The 25,298-nt window shown below is 36.9% G+C and overlaps 1 protein-coding gene across 1 annotated transcript; it reads left to right on the top strand.

Moving 5' to 3' along the window:
* The first annotated feature begins 6,125 nt into the window (after positions 1–6,125).
* On the top strand, positions 6,126–16,130 carry LOC139737067 (gamma-secretase subunit Aph-1-like). The gene is made up of 7 exons (XM_071647744.1): positions 6,126–6,244; positions 8,809–8,923; positions 9,511–9,654; positions 10,591–10,700; positions 11,687–11,809; positions 12,828–12,955; positions 15,947–16,130. The coding sequence occupies exons 2-7, from the start codon at positions 8,811–8,813 to the stop codon at positions 16,100–16,102; spliced, it is 774 nt and encodes a 257-aa protein (XP_071503845.1). The 5' UTR covers positions 6,126–6,244; positions 8,809–8,810; the 3' UTR covers positions 16,103–16,130.
* The last annotated feature ends 9,168 nt before the right edge of the window (positions 16,131–25,298 follow it).

Genomic DNA, 25,298 nt, shown 5'->3' with positions numbered 1-25,298 from the left:
GTTTGTTCAAAGACATGAAGACTCCATCTGATAAAAAAACTTGCAACAGAAATTGCTTGGCAACAATGACTATCAGCCACATGTTGATCAAATCACATAGAGGCTGAGATAAGTTTACTTTTCAACATTGAATGGCTATTTGTTTATGTTTGGGTATCAAAGTGCAATTCTACATTGTTTAAATCAGCATTGATCAATGCAGTTAAGTCAGGCATTGGAGAAGGGTGTTGTTTTTTTAAAAGTAATTATGTAAGGTATAAAAGTGAATAGAATTTACAAGTTTCACATGTTTTCACGTGACAGTGATAAGATTGTAATAATCATAACCACATGTCATTGGAGGGGGTGATGTTGTCATCATCTCAAAGTCCTGCATTGACTTGTATGTAAATTTGAGCTAAAATCAAAACAAAGAAGTTGTATCCTTGGCATTATCAACTCAACCATGTTATGGAATGGCACTCTACGTACACTGTACTTACATGTATATGATCCATTTCTTTACATTCAATCTCTTCTTACAGAGTTTCAACTGTGTAGATCTTGTCCCTTTATCAGGCAGGGAGCACAGCAAGAACTTGTTTTGTATACTTTCACTACAAAGTGTCGCCAGGGGCATTATGATTCCAGGTTGTCTGTCCATTGTTTATAGCATATTGCCTGACAATAAATCTATTGGGAAGATTTGTGGCATGGGGTCGAGGGTCAAAGGTATGGTTAAAAAGGCCAAAATTACATTATTTAGTGCTGAAATCCCAACTTGGTATATGCCTGCATTAGGCTGACCTACTGCTTATGGTTTTGTAGAAGAAGAAGAAGAAGAAGGAGAGGAAGAAGAAAAAGAAGAGGAAATAGAAGGAGAAGAAGAAGAAGAAAAAAGAAATGGGCCATGGGATCCAAGTCAAGGTTCAAAGGTCAAGTGAAACTTGATTTGAAGAATATATATTAACTACTCAACACATTTGGGGTTGTGTTATCAATCTCTCAAACATGTCATTGCAATTTCTTGCGAGTCACATGAAACCGTCATCTTACATTGACAAGATGTATTGTAGACCTATTGGGAGAATAGTATGATATGGTGGAAGCATACCAGTCGTCATAGCAACATTTCTCTAGTTTTAAAAATTTCCTGATGAATTTACATTGTAGAACTTTAGAGTAGTGGTGATAATGCCAACCCGTGAATTTTCGAAAAGGATATGGGCAAGGGATCAATACATGTATCTCTGTATTTATCATCATTGTCAAAATTTTGAGATCTTCTTGACACCTATTTTTGTCTCTACGTTGGAAAAAACTTCACACCAGTAGTGACAATGTTGACCATGTACACATTTATTCTTTGGTAAAATAACATATTGGTCAAAATGCATTCCAAGATGTAATGTGCACAAAGTGCAGGTTCCAGAAACTGAATCTTTATATATGTACAAGGAACTTGTGTTTTGTTTTTGTTTGCTTGGGTTCTTTATTTATTTATTTATTTATTTATTTATTTATTTATTTTGAGGGGAGGGCTCTTTGTTTGTGCAAATTACATCCTATAACCTTTCTAATTGGCTTTCACCACAGCTGTGTCCAGATAATATGATATTGTGTAATTTATGGCCAATCATATTCTTTTATTCTTTTTAGGACCTGCTGAATTGTGGAAATTGAAAAGTCTATGATGAGCGTATCATACTTGTATATCCATTAGTGATAAACAAATGACAGCTGATTATTTTCAGAGTTTTTTTCTCCAGTGTTATTCCCCAACATGGTAATTTAGGACCTAGTGACAAGGTGTGATGGCAGTAGAGTTGTACAAGATGTACAGTGTTTATAAGGAGTTCATTTACATAACAATTAATTTTGAATATGTGCATTGTACTTACATGTACCATTCCACTACCTGCAGTCAAGTTTGCAGTGCTCATGACCCACACTGAAATAATTGTTATGTAGTTATTTAAGACAATATAGTAATCGCTGGTGATGAATCTTTTTTTTTTTTTTCTAAAATGATGTTTGTCTATACATGTACACTGTATCAGGTAGTGAACAACATGAATGGTATGAAACTTGCACCTATTTTTTTTTTTTTCTGGTTATTCATACAATCATGGATTGAGCATGTTACAATGTATGTGCTTACTGATTCAAGGAGATGTGACTGCAAAGCACACGATGGTCAGCAAAATGATTTAATTTTATTTATTATCTTTTTTTTTGTGTCTCTGCCAAGACTAATGAGGAATGCTTGCAGTCAGTAATCCTTCAGCAGTGTGATCTTCACAGTGACTGAACTTGTCTGCAAAGATGATAGATGATTATAAATTACATCTGCAATATAAAAAGCCATTTATGAACTCATGATCATTTAGCAAGTTTATTACTGAAATTTTTACATGTGTGCCATCACAGTTGGACATTTTGATTCTCGGCTCAATGTAGTGCAGGCAGGGATGAAAAGCCCAACATTCAGTTGGAGCAAGAATCGTAATTTGCAATGAGAGGATATGAACTCGCACTCAGTATAGTCATGAGGTCAGGGTTGAAAGTTCAAGATTTTGTGCAAAGGTGGTGATGTTTTGTGTGAAAACAAAGATCGAATTAAAAGGCCAGTTAGCCTGGGGAGTTATGGGTGGCCTAGCTAGGATACTAGGCTTCACGTCTTGGAGGTCGCAAACCAGAAGAAAAGGTTAAGTAGAGTATGTTTTACAGACAGTATTATGAAGTTAATGGTGACAACTCATTGAGTTCAAATAGAACAGCTCAAAATCATTGGGTGCATTGGGAGACTGACCAGAAACTCAAGTTTATGTTTTTAGCCTACCTGAGATGAATGGCTGAAGTGAGCTACTGTGATGGTCCATAATGCCAATGAAAACTCTTTTTTTTCACATTTTCATCTTCTTAGAAAACAGGTGACTGAAATTTTGACCAAACTTGACAGGAGTCATGAATATGAGAGGGGTCATAGCTTTTACAAATGGTGGCAGTTGCTCATAGGGCCCTTTGGCCAGGGCCCAAATACCTGAGATGAGGAGTGTATTGCCCATTGGGCCTGCAGCAAGCCCCAAAATCATCAATTTTCTTTGAAATAGTTTGTCTTACGTAAAGTTTCATGAAGTAAAGGTAAATTGTGATGCTTACCAGGTGGATGCTAGACCCCTGGGTCTCTTGTTTTTCAAATCTTGAACACACTAAAGTTTGATGTAGAATGAAGAGAAAGAAGAGAAAGCTTGATATGGATAAGGTGCTACGTATATCTTGACCTAATTGTATTTGAGACTTTATCATCAATAAAGTAATTTTTACCCTCAAAATCTCTGATGAAAAGGACAAAAAGTTCCATTTTCACATGTGGCAGAATACAAAGCAGAACCAAAATAGGAAATACATTTTGTTCATGTGTTTAGTTTGCAGATGACAATCTGTATGTTGTGAGTTTGACAATTTTTACGTTGTGAGTTATTATGTACAATTGTACAACTGTCGGTAGATAATGCTCTTTGTACAGTGATTGCACATGATACTTTATACAGTGTAATTGATACAGCTAGCAATTCATATGCAACTTCATAATGTCAGTGAAACTGAATGTAAAAAGTGATTCGCGAGTGTCATTTTGTACAAAGCAAGATTTAAATTTTGTGGTTTTAATAATAAAGGTACAATGTATCTGAGCAAAGCAAACAGCATACGTGTACCAATGTTGCTTCTCTACTGTGTCTCTAATCTTGGTGCTTGAATTATTATTCTTTTTAAATTTTCCTCACATCGTTGAACAGCAGTAATCTTTTGAACAGATCATCCAGTTTTCCTCAAACTTTTACTTATTTGTTCTACTGATATTGCTGCATTCACTTAATCCTCATAAACTTCTGATGAATTTGTCATTTAAGACATCTGTTGTTGTTGTTTTTTTTCGTTCAGACTTCAAAACAGTGTATCAGTTTGGTTGATAAGACCTCTGTATTCATATAGTGCACATACACACACATCCATAATTTCATAAGCAGTCTTGTAAATATTAGTGTAATTATATATATATATATATATATATATATATATATATATATATATATATATATATACTTGACCCATTTCACCTTTTTGGAGTCCTCATGTAAAACCAAGGAGTGCGACTTTTTTGTTCGTTTTCTGATGCACGGTCACATATGAAGGATTTGTTTGCAAAAACTGGTAAGTCCATTTTTGAAGATTTTGAAGTACGATCTCTGTCATAAAGTACAAAATAATACCTTTTAAATGATATATTGGCCACTACATATAAAGGTATGTTTCTGAAGTTATGGTCAAAAGAAGCAAAAATTTTCTTATTATTCCCTTTATTTTTCTTGACCTTTAATCGCAAATATCTCCATTTGGCAAATATGGACTTATCGGTTTTTGCAAACAAACTCTTCATATATACATCTATATACATTCTTTCATCTCTACATGTATTTTATTTCTGCATGTTATTTCTATATCTCATGTATGATAAAATACATTAATACGCGCGTGTGTGTGTGTATGTTCCTGTGAGTAACTTTTATGAAAGTGAAATTTGCACCTTTCAACAGACAGCAGCATTGATTATCTGTACTATCAAAAAAAAAATAGAGAAAGAATCAGGGAAATGAATATATTTGTACACACATAAGATGCATGCATGCTTTCATTTTGCCATGGTGATAAGAAAGAATTTCCCTAACCTCCCTTACTGCCCCCCCCCCCAAGAAAAAAGAAATGTGGGAATCTGATTGAAATAAGATATGATAGATATTTAGTATAACGTAAAAGTGGGAAATTTTATGTCAGTAATTTTTCACGCCCAGTCTGGTTTAACGAATATTGATGTATTTAATTCAGTAGAATCTAAGATGCATACAAATTATTATATCATAAGCAAACCACATGCTATTGTATTAGTTCATGTTGTGCAAAATGCATATCAAAAATTTCCACTCTGCCAAATTTCTACTTTTACAGTACAATATAAGCATATTGTACAATATGTTTTACTTCTATTTGTCCATTTGCTGAAAGTTATCACTGTACTGACACAGAAGCAGGACCTCGACAAACTTCAGAAGATCACCCCCATGAATTGTTTAATTCCTGCAATGATTACATTGTCTTTTTACAATGCATTCACTTGATTCTTGGGAGATCTGTGAGAATTGTTCTAGAAAGTATACAGCATCACTAAAAGGCTTTATATATAATATCATATATATATATATATATATATATATATATATATATATATATATATATATATAAAGATGATGAAGACAAACAAGTTGACATAATGCATTAGAATCCAACTTCATTTATTTGTAAACCAAATTTTCGACCCTTGCACAGATCTTCCTCAGGGTATAACAGAATATATATATATATCGTGTGAGAGATAGTTCCCTTCCCAAACGTCTAATATCTTTCAGTATATATATATGTATTTATATATATATATATATCTATATAAATATATATATATATATATATATATATATATATATATATATATATATATATATATATATATATATATATATATATATATATATATATATAGGCCTATGCAAAGTAAGTCGGTTAGGCCTATATACAAAACGTTGAGAGAATTTGAAAGTCACAATTCAATTTTTCAGAATACAGTATATACACCAAAGAATTATGATAATGTACTGATGAATTTGTATGCACATTGAAATACCATTGCTTGTGACCACAATAATCCCTCTTTATAATTGATTGTCATAACTCTGACAAACTGTCACTCGAAAAAAAGAAGAAGATACTTCCTCTATTATAATTGGAAAATTATTAGTTATTTATAAGTCATGAAGAAAAATAAATCAGTTTGCTTGTTTGTTTTTCATTTCATGGTGACATTAATGTCAATCCACAGGTTTGATCGATTTTTGCACTTTACCTGCAGATCACCTGACTAATAGGTAGTAACAATTCTCTTTGGTTATTTTTTCTCAACAAAAGTGTACATCTTCTAGGGGAAAAAATATCACTGCTCGAGCACCTCCGAAGTTCACGTCAACAACGCATCAAAAGGCACGTTGAGGGCAGCATTCCTCAGTGGACAAAATTAACGATACATATGACAATATTTTACTTCCTGTGTTTTTGTGTCGCAAATGATATGGTGATTTATTGCTCTCAGATGATCATTTAAATAGGCATACTGCATTCTATTACTAATCCCGTTCGCACAGCTGAAATTACGTCAGTAAGTATGTATTTGAATTCTGTTCACTTCTAGTGTTTGGGCGACAAATAGTTTAGTGGTAAGACGAGTATCAATAATCACTCACATTGCGTTGATAGTTTATGTGCAGTAGACGTTGTTAGATTGTACAGTCCCACGTGTAGTAATGGATGTCGGACTAACTATACACAGCCCAGTTGCAGTCGCTGTAAACCCATAGCGTACAATGTCAGTTCGGGAAACCCACTCACAAGGGGGGCCCCTCCTTATAAGTAACCCGTCCCCCTTATAAGTAACCCCGTCCCCCTTATAAGTAACCCCCGGGGCACCCCTTATAAGGAGTCTCCACGCTTTTTTGCAATGCAACGCGAAAATGAAAGGACTGCGGCAATTCGCTTGATTATGTCCATAAAGCTTCACAAGTTTCCTAGTTACTCACGAAATTTGAGCAAAATCGGTTAGAGGCATCATATCTAAAATCATGGATTTAAATGCGATGTCAAACGACCCATGCGAATGCTGAAATGCGAGCGATTACTGGCGTGAGTGTCGCCAGGCGCGGCGGCGCGGCAATGCTTGAGTGCAGACGTGGCGACTGAGCATGTACTCATTGCCGCGCCGCCGCGCCTGGCGACACTCACGCCAGTAATCGCTCGCATTTCAGCATTCACATGGGTCGTTTGACATCGCATTTAAATCCATGATTTTAGATATGATGCCTCTAACCGATTTTGCTCAAATTTCGTGAGTAACTAGGAAACTTGTGAAGCTTTATGGACATAATCAGGCGAATTGCCGCAGTCCTTTCATTTTCGCGTTGCATTGCAAAAAAGCGTGGAGACTCCTTATAAGGGGTGCCCCGGGGGTTACTTATAAGGGGGACGGGGTTACTTACAAGGGGGACGGGTTACTTATAAGGAGGGGCCCCCCTTGTGAGTGGGTTTCCCGAACTGATGTAGGGCCAGGGCCTACTAATAAGCGTCTGGTCGGGCTAATGTCGGACAAAGTTGTGCTGCAATTTATTGATTAATTTAACGCAACATAATCAGCAGTGCTGAGTGCTTACTTTACCAGTGTTAGTTTATGTGGGTGTTTGTGTTTGTGTTCTGTATCTCTCTGGTTCTGCCTAATACAATGCATTGAACTCGAACTCTTCATTTGAATCATCGGGATGTGATATTGAACCAAATCAGTTAAAGCAAGTGGCCCTTTTTGGTTTGACAGGGTTCCATGCATAGACCACTGTTACAAATAAAAATTCACTGAAATTCATGAATAAAGAATGGCGCATATCAAGTGAGAAATTCAAACTATGCAACTACTGGTGTTCCGAAGAGCTTAACAGTGGGCCACGTCGACGGACCCCCGAAATCATTGTCGTGACCCTCCCTGGTCAACTGGCATAACAGTTCGGGCAACCTCAGAATTTGGAAGTTTTCCGATATCGGCAGTCCTGGCCAAAGACTGCCGTAGAGCGCGCTCAATACTTCCGAATTCGGAAGTGTCCGATGCGGTAGTGGCCGTCGGCGATGCAGCTACATGCACGCTTTCATATTGCTACACAGCACTCATGCGAGGCAGGGAGGCTGATGGCGCAAAGCAAGGAAAAATCTCAGAAATTCATATCAAAATCGACATGTTTTTTTTCGAATTTTACATACCTTGATGTGTGGATTGTGGAATATCTGTCAAACTTGTAGGGTGAGTTCCTTTGAAACCAGTTTAGAATTGTGATTATGGGTGAGAGTGGTTAGTTAGGTAAGAAGAAGCGTGCCTTTGTTAGCCAATCCGTGCCGAAAGCCGAAAATCTACGAAAACTTCCGAATTCGGAAGTTTAACTTCCAATTTCGGAAAACTTCCGAATTGTGAGGTTGCCCGAACTGATAAGCAGTTCAGCGGGTGAGTAAACGGGTAGGCCTATTAGTAAGTAAGGTTGCACAGCAACCCATATAGACTCGTTTTATTCCAAGTTTCGAAGTTACTAGTCCGTTTATCTGCATTGAATCTATACAGCGTATATACCTACAGCCATGATATGGCAGCCGTTTCTGAGATAACTTGAGGGTTTACGCGGTAGAAGTCTATTTATATTTTGCATTCCACCCGTGCCAGAATTTGTGGTATCACACACAAAAAAAAAAATTGTTGAAAAATACTAGTGTCTGACTCTGAGTGTGTGCATATGTCTGTGGTCATGTTCGTTCTAGGAATTGTACTATTTCTCAGCTGACTTTAGTCAGCTTTCCATCAATCGGTTTTTTTGTTGTTGTATTTTTGCTTCTGCTTACTACTGTACTAACTTGAAAGATATATCGCATAGTATCAGATCACTAACTCCATTTTCAGAATCTGCCGCGATTGCTTGAGCGAGTATTTTGAGTGAATATATCAATGCTTCCTGATGACGGATTTGGTTCAAATTTATGTGAGCAATTTGAAATAAGCTATTAAATTCATCCTGAGTTTTTGGTGCAAATTTTGGGTTTCCAGAATTTGAGATATCTACGTGAATATGAAAGCACTTACAACACATTTCAATTATCAAATTATGTATCTATGATCATTATTGTCATCTTCTTCATTAGTCATGACTTTGATGCAGCTTTTTGGGGCCATGTTCATCGCCTATAGCCCAGCTGTAGCTCTCTTCATTTTCACTATCGCCAAGGAACCTCTGAGAATTATTGTGATGATGGCAGGGTGAGTGCATTTTTCTTCTTCTTTCTTTTGCTATGATTATCCTTAACACGAGGCCCAGCAAAACTGATTACCTTTGACCTTTGTGTAGTATTTGGATATCAGTGGTCAATTGTAGCTTCATTCTCATCAAAGTTCGTTTCCATTTATGTTGAAACCTTGACTTCCATGTGGAAGAGTACTTGCTGTCGGACAAGACGGCTCCCTTTTATGAGAAAATGAGATATGTTAGTGATTTAAAAGTACCGGTATTCAGGGTTTGAACTGTGAAGTCCTGAATAGTGTAAGAATGACCACTGAGATAGTTCTGTCTTGTAGGTGTGGTCAGGTCCAACAGAATTTCTGCAATATGCAGTCAGACCGAAAATAGGTGATGTGTCTGACTGGGTTAAGTTAGGTGTACTGACAAACCTGTACATGTTTACAGATAGAATCCATTATGTATGTAAATACCAGTTGTACAAAGTCAGACATACCAGACAAACCACACATCCAAACCACATGTGTTGTCCCATGTACAGATGCCACATGCGTTTGTTTTCCAAAGTGTGCAAAGTGTTTTTATGTCTCTCTGATGCATACTCATCCAGGATGTTCTTCTGGTTGGTGTCACTCCTGACGTCATCCATCCTGTGGTTTGCGGTGGTGCCTCTAAGGGACAAGGTTGCCTTCGGTCTCACATTCTCCATCTTCTTCCAAGAGCTCTTTCGCTTCCTGTACTACAAGCTGCTCAGGTTAGCTCCTTGCAGAAATCATATATATGTTTTTGATAGCACAGCTCAGTTGATGGGTGTGGCCCTCATATAGTATGATTTTCAAAGCATCAAAGAATGGTCAAATTCGGACACAGAGATGGTATACACAGCTGTCATCAAATATCAAAGTAACCATACTGCATTTTTAATAATCTACTTTAACCTGCACCTCTGTTCTTTAGGTGTCTTAAGAATGCTCCAACAATCAAATCAGAGGACATAAATTCATGAAATGGACTTGATTTCTTACTGCTAAGAGCTACAAGTTTCAGTGAATTCCAAGATTTTGTACTTGATGCCAGGTGATCTGGGTATAAATTAGGAGGGCTCACAAATAAAGGCTGATATCTTATCGAGATATTTTACTGTTATTCTCAGATGTGAGAATTTAATCAATAATACAAATGTTACACTCAATCCGTTATGTTAGATGTGAACTGGTTGGCCATGTCAGCTACAGTGACCCAATTTCCTTGTAAGACACACTTTGATTACATGAATCACAAAGTTGACTTGCTAGCAGCAGCATGATAGGTTTTCTGCAAATAGAGATTATTTTATGATTAGCAGCTCTTGATGCATCAGATTGTAAAGTCAAGATGCTTGTCATGGGGATTTTTTTGTTTTTTTGTTTTTTTTGAATTGTAACCTATCCTCCAAATAGTGGGGGAAACAAAAGATTTAGAAATGAATAGTTGTTGACTAGTATGTCTGCAAGAAATACATTGGATGAATGTATTTATTGCAAGCATATATATGAGACTGGTTAATAGAAAAAGATGAAAACTGAGTGTTTTTGATTGTTTACTATACTGGCACCTGTGTATGTGACCTTCAAACTATGTGTGCTATGGTACATGTTCACCTGACAGCTGATGTTGAAAGGAAGTTAGCATGTTTGCTTCCCTTATGCAGGAAAGCTGAAGATGGGCTCCAACAGTTCAACCAGACATCTCCGGAACAGTCACAGCATGGCAACGGTGGCGCGAGTACTTCGGATAAGGCTAGGCATGGCTATGCCTATGGTAAGGACAGATTGCATTGGCATTCACTGCTTGTTACTGATGGGGCTTGTAAGGCAGAATGCTGAATGAGGTTGATGGGATAAGCTGTCCTAATGTGGCCAAGATCTGATGTGATTTGATTAGTGTTAGTGATTTGTTTTACAAGATCACCTAACTCTAATCAGGCTTTTTGGCTGTGCCACCCCCGCCCAGATCTGGGCCATCAGTGGTGCGATCAGTGGTGCAATCCCTACAAAATTGGGCATGCATGACACCCACGTCATTTCCAACAATATTGTGCCTTCAGATTTTTTTAAATAATCAATTTCTAATTTCAATTAATTAATTAATTATGCAAATTAAGCCCAAGATCTTATTTTAGCCTAATTAAAAGCCTTGAAAGTCTACTTTTTTAGTTTGTATATCTGTTTTAGAATATTCAACAATTGTACATCATAAAAACTTCCAAAAGTCATTTCAGTTCTTATGTATTTTATTGTTTTCTTAATCTCCTGTGTATGTCTTTGTTTTTCATTGGAAATTGATGCTGACCACTTTTCTACCATAATTAGCATAAAGTTAATCAATCAAAGTGATTAATAGTGGAAGTAATCAGGTTTCTATGAGTTTTATGACAGAGCACTGTTTTCTAACTTCAGAAATGTGCATAAAATCACAAAATTGTGCCTGTTTTGGGGTGACATGCAGTTACAAAAATGGGCTTGGGTTAGTAAAAGTATGCACGGACGTTGCAAATTTGGTCTAAAAAGTTGTGTGAGACTTGAACAAAGAAAGTCCAGAAGCCTCATGACGAGGCCTTCTTGCATTACAGAATTACAGGGTGAAATGTCAAGGGGTTGGATTCTGCCCCCTGCCCTTGTAGGATTGAGTCCCCCTCCCAAGGACTAGGCGAAGAGGATGAAGTGTGTTGCCTTGGGGCACAGCTACTACAGGTCCGGGACTTGAACCACTGACCTTGTGACTGATATCTCCATATCTCTTCTCAGTTGCTGGTCTCGGGTTTGGAGTGATGAGTGGCATATTCTCCTTCATCAACGTCCTGGCCGACTCCAAGGGACCGGGCACTGTTGGTATTTACAACACCCCCCAGGATTTCCTCATCACGTCTGGTAAGTAATAACGTGTTGTGATCAGCCTCAAATGGTGTCCATGTCGGTGCCAGCAGATCGACACTACAGAGTACACAATGTACTGCAGAGTTTTCTGCATCCTTGTCTCGTTACCTTTATGGAGAAGTAAATATTTTTGTTGGCATTGGTTTATTTGTTTGTTTTTCTGTCTGTCTGAGTGCAATATACAATGTAACTCGAAAAATTGTGGACTAATTTGGATGAAACTTACTTGCTTGTAATCCAGATAACTGTCTGTATCCAGGATATTTTTATTATTATGATTTTTTTTTTTGGAAGGATTACCATTGGCAAATAGGGCCAACAAAGGAAGAAGTACAAGTTGCAGGTATTTGAGGTGTGCATACATGCACTGAGTGTGCTCGAAGCGCAGCATACAGCTAGCTGCTGATGAGATTTACTGATACACAACTGAAAGGCTCCTTTATCATTGGGAAATCAGGACGATTTTCAGCATGCATGTACGTGAATTTGGTGGAAATTGAGCTGCTTGGCAGATCTGCGCTCTCCTAGTGATTTACTAAATACTAAGATGATCTACTGTGATCCAGCATCATGGAAGACCCCCCCGGAAAAAAAAAATAGAATAAAACATAAAGATAATGAAAAAAATATCACAAGTATTGAATCTTTGGCAGGCCTTTAAGATATACATTTTTGGTCAATTTGGCTAGTTTGCGTGCAGGGATTATTTTACCTAAATTCAAAGATTAGAAGTATGAAGAAGAGAGCTTTTAAATCTTAATAGACTCACTCTCTTCTTCTTTCTTAGACTAGCTTTCTTTGTTTTGCTTCTATGAAAGAGTGAACACAGAGAAACCCTACAGAAACTTTAACCCATTGAGGATGCCCGAGTATACTTGGGCAGGGGTCTATGGAAAATGCGTGTTGTAGCAAAATCAGTCCGTCCTCAACAGATTAAGAAGCAACTAGCAAGAGCTTGAACACTTTGGACCTTATCATTTTTATTGTTGTTGTTTTTTGTCTTTTAACACAGCCTTCTTGACCATGTGCTTCATCCTCCTCCATGTCATGTGGAATGTCATCTTTTACTGGAGCTTTGAGAGCAGGCGCTACTGGGCCGCTCTTCTCGTGGTAGCATCTCACTTTCTTGTCTCCGAATTGGTAAGTACACCATGAATATCAAGTATCAGATCAAACACCTTGTATGTTGTGCAGTAAAAAAAAAAAAATAAATCTCCTATTTTTGCATTTCAAGTAAACTTTCCTTGAATGCTTTGTTGCATCCTGGTTGCCTGGGAGTAATTGTGACCCTGCATCTCAAAACAAACAAAAAGTCGCCAGACATGAATTTTTAGTTAAGACCGTATTCTGAAAGAGCAGACTTTAAGCTTTAAAATGATGTATAACTCAAATCAAATGGACTCTCCTGGAAAACGTATCTAAATATTGGAAAGAAAGCACAAACTCAGGAAAAGTGTGAACTGAGAAAAGAGGCTCTGAAGTACAGTGTCTATTCAAGCACGTAATCTTTACCAAAGCATGCTGGCTGTGCGATGAATGGGACAAAAAACAGGAAGTAAACCACCAGAGTAACAACAATGAAGGGATTATCAGATTCAACTGAAATTGAGCATGCCTCATTAACACATTCTGTCCATAATTACTGCCAACTTTCAAAGCAGTAGCACTATCCTTTTAAAAGTTATTAGAGTTGAAAGTGAAGAGTGTGGACAAGGTTTTTATGCCTCCGCCACGAAGTGGTGCCGGAGGCATTATGTTTTCGGGTTGTCCGTCCGTCCGTCCGTCCTTCCGTCCGTCCGTCCGTCCGTCCGTCCGTCCGTCCGTCCTTCCGTCCGTCCTTCCGTCCGTCCGTAATGAATTTTGTGGACAGGGTAACTACCAAAACCTTTTGAGGTATCCTAATGAAACTTGGCATGTATGTGTATTAGGGGGTGAAGTTGTGCCTATCAACTTTTGGGTGCACATGCTCAAGGTCAAAGGTCAAAAGGTCAAGGTCAAATGCTTAAAATTTTACTATTTCCCCCATATCTATGCAATGCCTGAAGATATTTTCTTGAAACTTAGTGTATACATGTACTACCCAATTAAGATTCTCTGGTGAAAGTTTGGGGTCATGAGGTCAAAAGGTCAAAGGTCAAAAGGTCAAGTAAAATGTTAAAATTTCACTTTTTTTCTCTGTATCTTGGAAATTGTTCAAGGTATCTTCATGGAACATAGTGTATATGCATCTACTGACTGGCAGTGGTTATCTAGGGAATTTAGGGTTCATGGGGTCAAAGGTCAGGGGTCAAAGGTCAAGGGCAATACTTCAAAATCTTACTATTTTCCTTATATTTATGCAATGCCAGCAGGATATATATTTTTTTAAACTTGATGTATGCATGTCTAACCCAATAGAGATTCTCTGGGATTTTTTTTTTGCCAAGAAGGTCAAAGGTCAAAAGGTCAAAGATCAAGTGAAAGTGCTGAACTTACTTTTTTCTCCATATCTCGGAAGTGGCTCAAGTTATCTTGAAACTTAGTACATGCTGAATTTATGTATGTTCTGCCTGACAGTGCTTCTCTTATAAATCAAAGGCCAGATGAAAATGATAACAATTTACTGTTCAATACAGAAATTGCGCTTTTTCTCCATACCTTGAAAATTACTCAGTGCATAAACTTATGAAATGGTCAAAGTCAAGTTAAAGTTCTTAAATCCCCAAATACATGCTCTCCTATTCATCCAATTAAACATAGGTCAAGGAAGGTAAACATTCAATACATTTGTGACAAACATGTCATTTTAATAATTTGCCAATTTTGTGAAAATGTAATCACACATTGTCCACATGTACTACTGAGTATAGACCTATTAGGAGAATCATGCATTATGGCGGAGGCATACCAGTCGCCATAGCGACATTTCTAGTTCAGAAATGAAAAAAGGATTCTAAAGACACACCTAATCACACTATTCTACCAAAAATGTTCGAGATAAACTGCTAAAAAAACACACTCCCCTGCCCGTTTTATGATACCAAATTTTAGCATAATGTAAAAGAAGACCCGCTCTTTCAAAAAATATGAAAAAGTCAGGTTCGGCTAGGTTGACCCATTTAACTTTACAGTCCTCACGCAAAATCAGTGTGTGCGACTTTTTATGTTCGTTTTGAGGTGCACGGTCACAAATGGAGAAAATCACTGATTGTCATGCAAATGTTCCTTTATGAGGTCATGACATGTAATGTGAATTTACAGTCTGAATTATTCTGTGCATTACTATGCTGTAGTAAGCATATTTTTATCTGAGGCCCCATTCTAAATGTAGAACAAGCAATGTCTACTGTCAAACGTGGACATATGCACTTAAACTGTGGACTCCCATTATAACAAAGTCCTTGGGACCGGCAGTTTTCTTTCGTTATATCGAAATTTCGTTATAACCGAACAAATAAACAGTAAATATACATAGAGCGGATAATGTTGTAGCCGAATTTTTACTTCGTTGTAAGGGGAATTTCGTTATAACTGTGTTTGCTATAATGGGAGTGTACTGTTCATAAACACATACATACATACCACACATAGAGACTGTTTATATTCACATACACGAAGACATACACATACACCCACACACACTCACACAAATAATCAATACTCTGTCATCCTCACATAATACCCTCCCATATACTTACAGTATATAGAAACCCAACATACATACAGCACATTGATACACTTGATTTATGTATATACACTCCTAAAAATGACACACTATCATGAGAAATAAGACATACCTCAACAAAACAACTTTATACATACATTTTCATGTTTTGAATCAAAGATGGCCGGTCTCTCTATAGTAAAGACTTTGTTTTCATGAATTCTGTCAGCTTTATCTTGCGCACAGAAAATTTTGATTTCTTGATTGTATAATTTTGATGCTATATCAATATGCTATTTTGTTATATATACATATATATATATATAAATTATAGGTTGATGTAAGATTATGAGCAAGTCTGCAGCTGCTGCTTGTCACGATTGTAATAGACCACAGATGACTCAATACAATCTCGGTAAGGAATTGACACAAGTTGTAGACCTTTGGCTAACACAGCAATATATATTTTCCATGTCTGCATGTTACAGACTCTTCTAAACAGGGACCAATATTACAACATCACCCTCCCCGTCGCCTATGCCACACTTGCCATCATGTCGCTCTTCGCCTTCTGCATCGCCGGCGGGTCGCTGCGAAGTATCAAGGCGGCGTGCACATTTCAGCGATCACGCTATGCCCTCTAGCGCTCTACAGCTACGAATGTCAGCGGAGTCCAGGTAAATGACGTCTGCAGGTTTCTACCATGGCCTGAGATTTAGACAGTCCTGCATTTAACCACGATTGCATTGATCCATCCTATTCTTAGGACTTTTTTCTTCCTTTTTTTTCTTCTGTGGAAGTGCTGTTTTGAGTGCACATTGCGATTCTCAGTGTAATGACAGTTACATTACATGCTATTAAAAATTGAATATGAGAAAATAGGTGTGCACCTCACAACTTATGAGCAGCGTGATGCAGTTTCACATGACATAATGTCATCAAAAAGCATATGGTATAGCAGGTTGAGATAACAGGCATGCCTCCATAAAGTCATATGGGCAGAGATGAAAATATTGTTCACCATATATTGTAAGCAGACAAGGACTTTGATTTAAATTCTGGTTTTTTTTTTGTGCATATGTATTTTGTTGTTTAGATATGTTTTATATTTGAGTTTATATATGAGTCTTTTGGCAGAATATCTGATAAAATGATATGGAGAACTAGTTTGGAGCAGATGTGGTCTTTTCTTGGTGTTCTGTTGATAAATATAGCTACTGTTTGTTGAAGTCCAGGTCCTGCAGAAGCAACAGGTTCTGTGTTCCACAATTTACTGCCCTTTTGAAACGGAGGTCTGTACATTGTTTAGTCCCCGAAGGCAATTTGTGCCACATGGCAGCGCGATGTGGACACTTCTTTGCACTACATCTCTCAAAAACCAAGCTAAGACTAATTTCCCTTTCTTCTCTCTGGCTGTTGTTCCTCATTCTCTTTAGCCTTCAACTGATGCTCAACTTCTCGGCATGAGATAAGCAAGTGGATGTCTTTAATAGGGCTTGTACTCTTTATTAAGTTCTATTTCAGAGGGAGGGCCTTTGTCCTATCGCAAACAAGGAAATAATTTTAAATGTTTTTGTTGCAGTAATGTACTGATCCTATTCCTTTGAAATCTCTCTCATAATCTTTGTTCTCTGTGTATTTGATTGTATAGCATGTATGATTTTCTTAACTTATTAGAATGTGAAAAAGCCTTTGACGCTCATCATGTACATCAATTCTGTGATGAAAATACAATCATTCCAGATGCTTTAAAAGTTTTCATGTGGTGGGAGCTGTTTCCCAATGTGAAAATTGTTCAATTCCCATATTCTGTAGCCATTAGTCTGATCTGTAGCCCAGGCCACTCCTTTTCAATCCTGACTTTTCAATTTTGAGCAGCATGAACTCAGTAGATGCAAGCCAAGAGGCTGGATAGGTCACTGGAGAGATAGTCTCTTTCAAGACTCTGGCATGAAATGAAGTGAGCAGGGTGCATTGATCAGGTGGTTGAGATGAGACAGCCTACAAACTTGAGCTGGGATAAAAAGTCTGAGGCCAGGCCACAGGAGTTTTGTTTCTTGATTTGAACTTATTACGAATGGATGTTTGTTCATATCTTTTGATTTTTTTTTTGCTGAATTACATATGAATCTCTGATGTATGAATGAAAGTGACCACACTGATTTTGATGTGAAGAAATATGCTTAAAGATACGTATATATATGTAAAACAAATCAGACATCTCTCCTTTATTGCACAGTAAATAACTAAGAATGTTTTCATAAATGAAGTGAATCTCCCTTAATTATCAACTATTGACTTAATATTGTGGCTTTCTTAACATTTCAAATTTACTGTGAGGCAAAATTTTCTCGTTTTGTAAAATTAATTTTGAATTATGTACAGCTGTAAAAGATGAAAATGTAGAACTGATGTTAAAGAAAGTTGACAAGCATCAAATTTATTTTAAAGACGTGCAATATAAATATGTTTGCACTGACTGTTAAGCAGTTTATACACCCTAAGCCCATGTACTTACAAGGAATTTATGACTTTTCCACTATGTTTCTGTATTGTTTTACATGTATAATACTAGGTGTTTCAAAAAACATTTCCCACTTTTGATCATAAATATTTCAAAAACTATTCATTCGATAAAACTGTCATTGATATGAGTAATAGCTGGGTAGTGTACAATTTGGTTGGAGGTGATTTGCACGTGAAAGCATAAATCAGTTTCATTAAATCTAAGATTGATTTTGAAGCAAGGTTTCACATTTTGGTCAAATTTTAACCCTCTGTACAAAAATTGAACTTCGCACAGGAACCAATGATGTGTATGTGAGTGTGTGCTGACAATGGCCCTGAACAATGGACATGCCTGAACCACCTGTTGACTAGGCGTCAGTCTGGCGCTCCCAGGCACATGAATGCTTAATCAATAATTCATGTTGATTGCCCTGGGCACTGCTAGTCTGAATTCATGCACGGTAAAGTGCTTGCAAACACCACATTTCATTCCAGCTGGCAATCATTTTCAAATTTTGCTTCTGACATATCACTAAATTTGGGATATAAATAAGCATAAATGATCTAAAGTTCCTCATTTTAATACAATTGTCTACTAATTAAATAGTCTGACAAATTTTTCGCTTTTTCGATAAAAAGAGATCATTTTTGGTAAAGAGTTCAGCAGCATTTATCATTGGGGCGATTTGTTTCAGAGTAGATTTATTCAAGGCTCCATATACACAAGTGTATACTCTAATTGATTTTCTTTACTTCCTGTCACCACGTTTACAATAGAACAGAAGGTATTCATTGTAATTTTGTTTTTCAGAAGTAGGGAGAGCACTGACGCGACTCAACGACAGTATCGACAGGCGTTTGACTTTACACAGATACTGCCAGAGGCTGAATAAAGACTAGCTGTGATAGTGGAATTTCTCATGAATGAATAATGAAGCATTCAAACCCTGGCCATTGTTCAGGACCATTGTCAGGGTGTTAACCACACACTCCCATACACACCCATTGACCCCTGTGCAAAGTGAAATTTTGTACAGAGGGTTGAAAATAGAGCAAAGTCTGGAACCTAACTGTGAAATTAATCATGCATTTCATGAAACTTATTTATGCTTTCATATTCAAACCACCTTCAACCAAATTGTACACTATTCAGCTATCATTCATATCAATGACAGTGTTATCTGATATATAGTTTTTGGATTATTAAGAATCAAAAGTGGGAAATGTTTTTTGAAACACCTAGTACCACTAAGGACCAAATGGGTGACTTGAATATTTCTTATTTCATAGTTCATTCCTCATGCATTGACAGTGCTATAATTCTATTATGACAATTGAAATGGAAATAAGTCTGCTTAAGTTTTAGAGTTTTAGAACAAGGTATGGATACTGAGAAATTGATGCAATAGTGTGTAGCATGTTCTTTTTTCCATGTAGAATCTATTTAATACAGGAAACTGTAAATTGCATCTTTCACACACAGCATTCTTATGGGGGCATTGTTTCGTGATATGTGAAGGACACGGTGGTCCACGACCGAGGGGTTTTAGCGTACACAGCAACATGCTACTTTCAGTGGCTGTGTGTGATGCAACCATAACATATCCCTTAATCCGCATTAGTGATTGAATTAACACTGCATTCTCTTCAACTACAGCTCGAGCCAATATTATGGTTTTTCTTTGTTGAACAACTACAATCTGCGTGGAGAATGTGCACATGCAATTGACACAAGTGTACATTCAGAATCCTTTTGCGGTTTCTGTTTTACATATTACGTACATTGTATGAAGCACATGCTGTGGGCATAATCTGCTTAGTTGCATGTACACAAACTTAAGATTTATTTATTCATATATTTGTTGAGGGTCCTTGAGTATGATTCTTATTGAGTGTAGATCAAGAACACTAATTTTCAGAATCATGAATTTTGTCTATAATTTTGTAATATAGTAAATAGATCCATGGAATTCACACAAAAAGTGTACAATTGTTTCATTGTTTGTTGTGTTTTGTTTTCAGCCAATTCCACCCAGCAATTCCTCGCTTGGAGCAAATGACTTTTAAAGTCACTCCTGTTTTGCAGTGAAGTGTGCACAGCTTTTGCTGTTTACAAGGGCTAATAATATGGTTTATCACTTCAACCCATGTTTAAGACTAGATTGAAGAAGAACTCGGGACAGATCAGGGTGGTGTCACTCATCCATTTGAACTATAAATGCATCCCTTCAAAAATATCCATGGTGTGGGTCATGATCTGATTCACTACCAAAAATTTACACTCTTTTCATTCATTACCACAGAGGATGTATCCTACAAGTTTCATCAAATCTTTTCATTATGCAAAATATTACTATCAGACAGACAGACAGACAGACAAACAGACAAACAGGCAGATTATGCAGGCAAAAGCATAACCTTGAAAGTGATCACAATCATTCCGAAGTTCATCAAATACTCTCACCTGGGTGTGCACAATTGAAGAAACAGTGTTGGCGCTATCCACAAAGATTAGCATACCACACAGCATTTACTGCTCACACACTGTGTTTCTGATTACTGATGAGTTTTAACACATGTTTGTGCATTAGCTCTGCATCTGTACAGCTTGTTCTGTACCTCTGCTGGGGGAAGATTAAGGGAGGTGTTTGTAAAGGTATGGTACAGTTTCGGTTGAGATGGGGCTTCCGGTTTTTTCCAACTTTTTCGTGAGATAATGGGAAACCTCTTATGAAATATGAAATAGCACACAACTCCAGGAGGAATTCAAAGTTTATTTGATGAATATTGGTTTTGAAATGGCTGAGACATCTAAAAACAAAGAGGTCCTAATGAAAGGTGGGAGCCACCTTTTATTTGGACCACTTTGTTTTACTTTGTTTTGGGATATCTCAGCCATTCCATAATTGATTTTCAACAAACAGACTTTGTATTCCTCTTAGAATTGTGTGCTCTGTAATATTTCATAAGTGGTATCTAATTATCTCATTAAAAAGTTCAAACCTGAAACCCCCACCCCCATCTCAACCAAAACTATACCATCCCTTTAAGTGTGTGTCTCACTGGACTGGATAGGTCCCTACTAGTTGGCTATACAGTGTATGTACGTCATGGTGACTTGAGTTCTCCCCATTGTGATGTCTACGGGCACGATGTCTCTATGATATTTCGTGCGATCTAGACAAGTCTCTGGGGAGTTGGGGGACAATCTGACATGTTTGATTTTTCAGAATAATGAACCTATTTCATTTAAACATATACGTATGAAAACAAATTCTCCTTGGAGATTGAATGTTACACAGAGCAAACGCAGAGCCCACAGAAATGTGAAGTGCTCGCCCATGTAAAGACGCTCTACAAATGTTTGTTACGCTATGACATTTTGAAAGCGATCTACATAGGAACACATTTTTTTTTTTTATGTCAATGGGGCTTGGAAATGACTTTGTTGTAACAAGAATTCCACTATTACTGTGTTCGTTGAAAGCAGATTTTGCACCGTAGACATCGAAATGAAGATTATGTTGGGACTCGAGTTTTTACTACATTGTAATGAAATTTTGTTTTAATCTTATTCCTTGTAATGGAAGTGCACTTTACTTCAAAAGTTTTTTCTACATATACAATGAAATTTATCGCACACACGTAAACCTTCATGCGTTGATATGGATAGTGGTATGAAGTGTATAACCATGGTGATTCCATGTGTCAATGGATGCGACATTTATAATGTACACAAAGACACATTTATCATAATCTGTCTCATCTCATTATACTTGCAAGGCAGTCCTGCAGGGCGGGTTATCATTCACCTCCAGTTTTTTTTTTTCTTTTCTTGAAAGACAACTCACATGAATCCAAGCAAAGTTACATCCAGTTCATTACCATTTTATTAAATATTTCAGCCACAAAAATAGACAAACTTCGTCATCTTGGCAAATCTTGTTTCCAAGGTATGCAATCAATCACTTGAACAAGTCAGACACTTAAAAACATTCTCAGGCAGGTTCACAAAACCTTTTGTATGGTCACAAAAGAAAAAAAAAGTGCAGTAATCTGATATAATAAATTATCAAATCCATCAAAGAGAAACTCCAAACATGAACTATCATTAGGATGTTAGATGTCGTTATTAGAACATGGAAGGTTTATGAAGTAAACATTGATTAATTAGATTGACATACAATAAATAACATTCACACGTACATGAGTCGCTTATAATCTTGTCCTGCCCCATCTGTTTGGCACTGAAATGGGACTCTCATCACAAACATTTTTGCTCTTGCCCACGGGCAAAATGCAACTTACATCAAATCATGAATCAACAACTTGAGTATTATATACAAATGTACATTTCAAAAACAGATATTCATTATAGACATGTCTTTTCTATGACTTTTATTATAATTCCCTAACTACTTGACTGCATAGTTTTTGAATACATAAAAATTTGACAAAAGGGTAGTTCACTGACAGCCTACGACAGAACTTCTTGTCAATTGACCATGAAGACACAGAGACTTTAAAAGCTACAACTTTGAATAGCTACAAGCTGAGGAGAAATACAAACTGCACTTTGAGCTAAGCGAGAAGAGAAAGCTCAAAATGTAGGCTTGCGTTCGAGGCACCTCACAAAAGATGCATGTGTTAGTAAACTAAGAGAGACTGCCTCTTCATGTAAAACATTCATAATCATATCCAAGATTAATTGTAGCTCTTACCGTAAGAGCATCTTTAAAAGCTTTTAGCACCTTTAGATATAGTAGAAATGTGAGTTAAACCATTAGTCATACACAGATACATAACATTAGTCAAGGTTCTACCTCTTTCCATGTCCACGTCAGCACATGCACATTTTGTAGAAAATTAAAATAATGTATATCATACAGATATGCATACTTTAGATGTCAACAATCTTAGTTGTAATTAGATGAAGTTCTCCTGTGCAAAACAGGTCCGTCAAAAGAATCGATGTAATGTCTGCTAGAACATCCAGTAATTTTGCAATGTTGTCAAAAGTGTTTAGAATGTACAACTGTTACATAAACTGACATAAAAAAAATTGTCACTTCCCTTTAAGATACTGGTCATGGTTATATATTTGCTTTGTCTTTCTTGAAGGAAAAAGTTAGTTTAATGAAACTACACACATCTAGGGTGCTCAACAACGTAATTTGATGCGTTGTTCCCATGTCTTGGTTTAGTAAGAGGGTAATAGGGCGCTCAACAACGTAATTTGACGCAATGCTCCCGTGTCTTGGGTTAGTAAGAGGGTAATGCCTGTGAGAACCATACTGTACATCAATCCTATGTTGAATAAGTTGAGAGCCATAAGGGTATTAGCATAAAGTACACTTTGCAGTGTAAGAGTCCTTCTGGCTCTACACAAACTAAACAATGGCACACTTCATTCTTCCATGCTGTCAAGTTTATATCCAAGTCTTGAAGGCCTACATGTACATTCCAAACTGTTAGTTGACTGCATCGTTCCTGGTGATCAAAACAATATCAATATAATTACTCCTGATTATCAGGTGTGTCATGAGGAAAAAGGCTTGTTATCTAATTATGTTTCATATAATTTCTCTCCAACATCCTACATAGAAAAGCAGATCACGTTTTGCTAGCTGAAGAGAAAGGATAAAAGGAATAAGTTTACAGAAATTGTTCACCAGTCCACCAGTCACCAGTCCTTGTGTTTCAACACAAATTTCCAAATGTAATTCAGTAGCCAATAAAAAGTCAGAAATGATATTCATGACTAGTGTATTAATTTCTACAAGTTATTACTGTCAGAATGAAGAGCATTAAGACTTGTTATTGAGGACAATATTGCTATGCTTACTTTCACAGAATTTATTGCTATCAATGCTGTCACTTTTATCACAAGTCATTATAAAGCTCACCACAATTTGTGCTATTCACCACAGTACTCAACACCACAAGATACTGATCATGATGGCAAAGCGTAGTTCATATATGGTGTGCATCCACAAATAATACACACACACAGTTCACAATCTCACTTTGCCTCAATAAAACAACAAAAGCAAGACACAGTAAACATCACATTAAGAGCCCACTGTATGGTGCCTGTGATGTGTGATAAGCTTCACATCTATCATGTATCCGATATGTACAAGACTGCACCCTACACGAATACAATGTTGCTATGACAAAAAAGAAAAAAAGTTATGGAAGAAATGGAGCAGATAAATATATAATGGAGATGTTTATATATTCACACAATCACAGAGATGCATTAACACTCGCACAAGAAACAAACGGCACCCTTGACAAAAACAGCAACCGTTTCTTCCAAACTCTACCCAGTACCACACACCATCGAAATCCCTGTGGCAATAAGACTCGTTGCTTAGCAAAGGATAGCCGGGACACTTAAGGCACACTATTATAGTCAATTCATATCAAAGAATGGTCAACATTATCTCTGCAATCTGATTGGCTGAGAGTCAAATGTGTTAAGTTGAAGTACTTCCCTTTACCCAATTGATATCATGCAACTGGTCAAAATTCCATGTGTCCACTACAATATATTATGACTCTGGTTAATTAGTTGCATGTATCCGGTCATTTTTCTCTGTTGAAGTAGTATTAAATTGTTTTAATGCTAATATTCTATAAAACAGATGATGCACAGGTTTACTTTGTGTGCTAGGAAAATTGTGAATGACTTTGTAACTGTCTAAAATACACTCAGCTACACCTTGTATGTTTATATAGTGCCAAAGTTGCCTGGTGCACTCCATTCCAACAAATGCACTCCGAATCTGTTCACCTTTTTATTATAAACCGGTGTTGTCTAAAGCTCAGTGACACCCTGGTTGCGTCATATTGTACATGTAAAGATATAATTGACTTTACATATTCAAGGCAATGACACAGCACAAGGCATCAGGGAGCAGCAGAAACCAGAGCGTACTGGTCCAATGTCACATCTTACTTTGTGAGTTCCTATGCATACCAGAGACACTTTTATACATATGTAGCTAGGAAAAGTCAGATCTTCTATGGCACGTATTTTGTACTATATGAGCATGAACTTTGCACTCGTACATGTGTGTGTTTATCTGCGGCCACACGTATACACCGTACATCAGCATGTGATAATATTCTTAATGATGGAAACGGAATTGACATTAAAAATTACAGGTTGACCTGCTGATAATTATGAGAAAACCATGCTGTGGACACATAAATAAACAAATGAAAGTGATGGTACAATAAAAATGATGGCATTTGGCATAATCTATGGAGAGTTACAGAAAAAAAAGAGAGGAAAATTAATGTATAATTGTAACCATGATTTCT

This window comes from Diadema antillarum, unplaced genomic scaffold (genome assembly GCF_040938485.1).
Source record: "Diadema antillarum isolate AM-2024a unplaced genomic scaffold, OU_Dant_1.0 seq00000678_RagTag, whole genome shotgun sequence".
Lineage (NCBI taxonomy): Eukaryota > Metazoa > Echinodermata > Echinoidea > Diadematoida > Diadematidae > Diadema > Diadema antillarum.
This window is presented reverse-complemented; position numbering and strand designations above follow the sequence as displayed.

Bases quoted from the DNA above. Each gene is read 5' to 3' on its own strand.
- LOC139737067 (XM_071647744.1), top strand. From the start codon at position 8,811: ATGACTTTGATGCAGCTTTTTGGGGCCATGTTCATCGCCTATAGCCCA. The intron at 8,924-9,510 runs GTGAGTGCATTT...ATACTCATCCAG, and splicing joins ATTATTGTGATGATGGCAGG to GATGTTCTTCTGGTTGGTGT. The intron at 12,956-15,946 runs GTAAGTACACCA...TGCATGTTACAG, and splicing joins ACTTTCTTGTCTCCGAATTG to ACTCTTCTAAACAGGGACCA.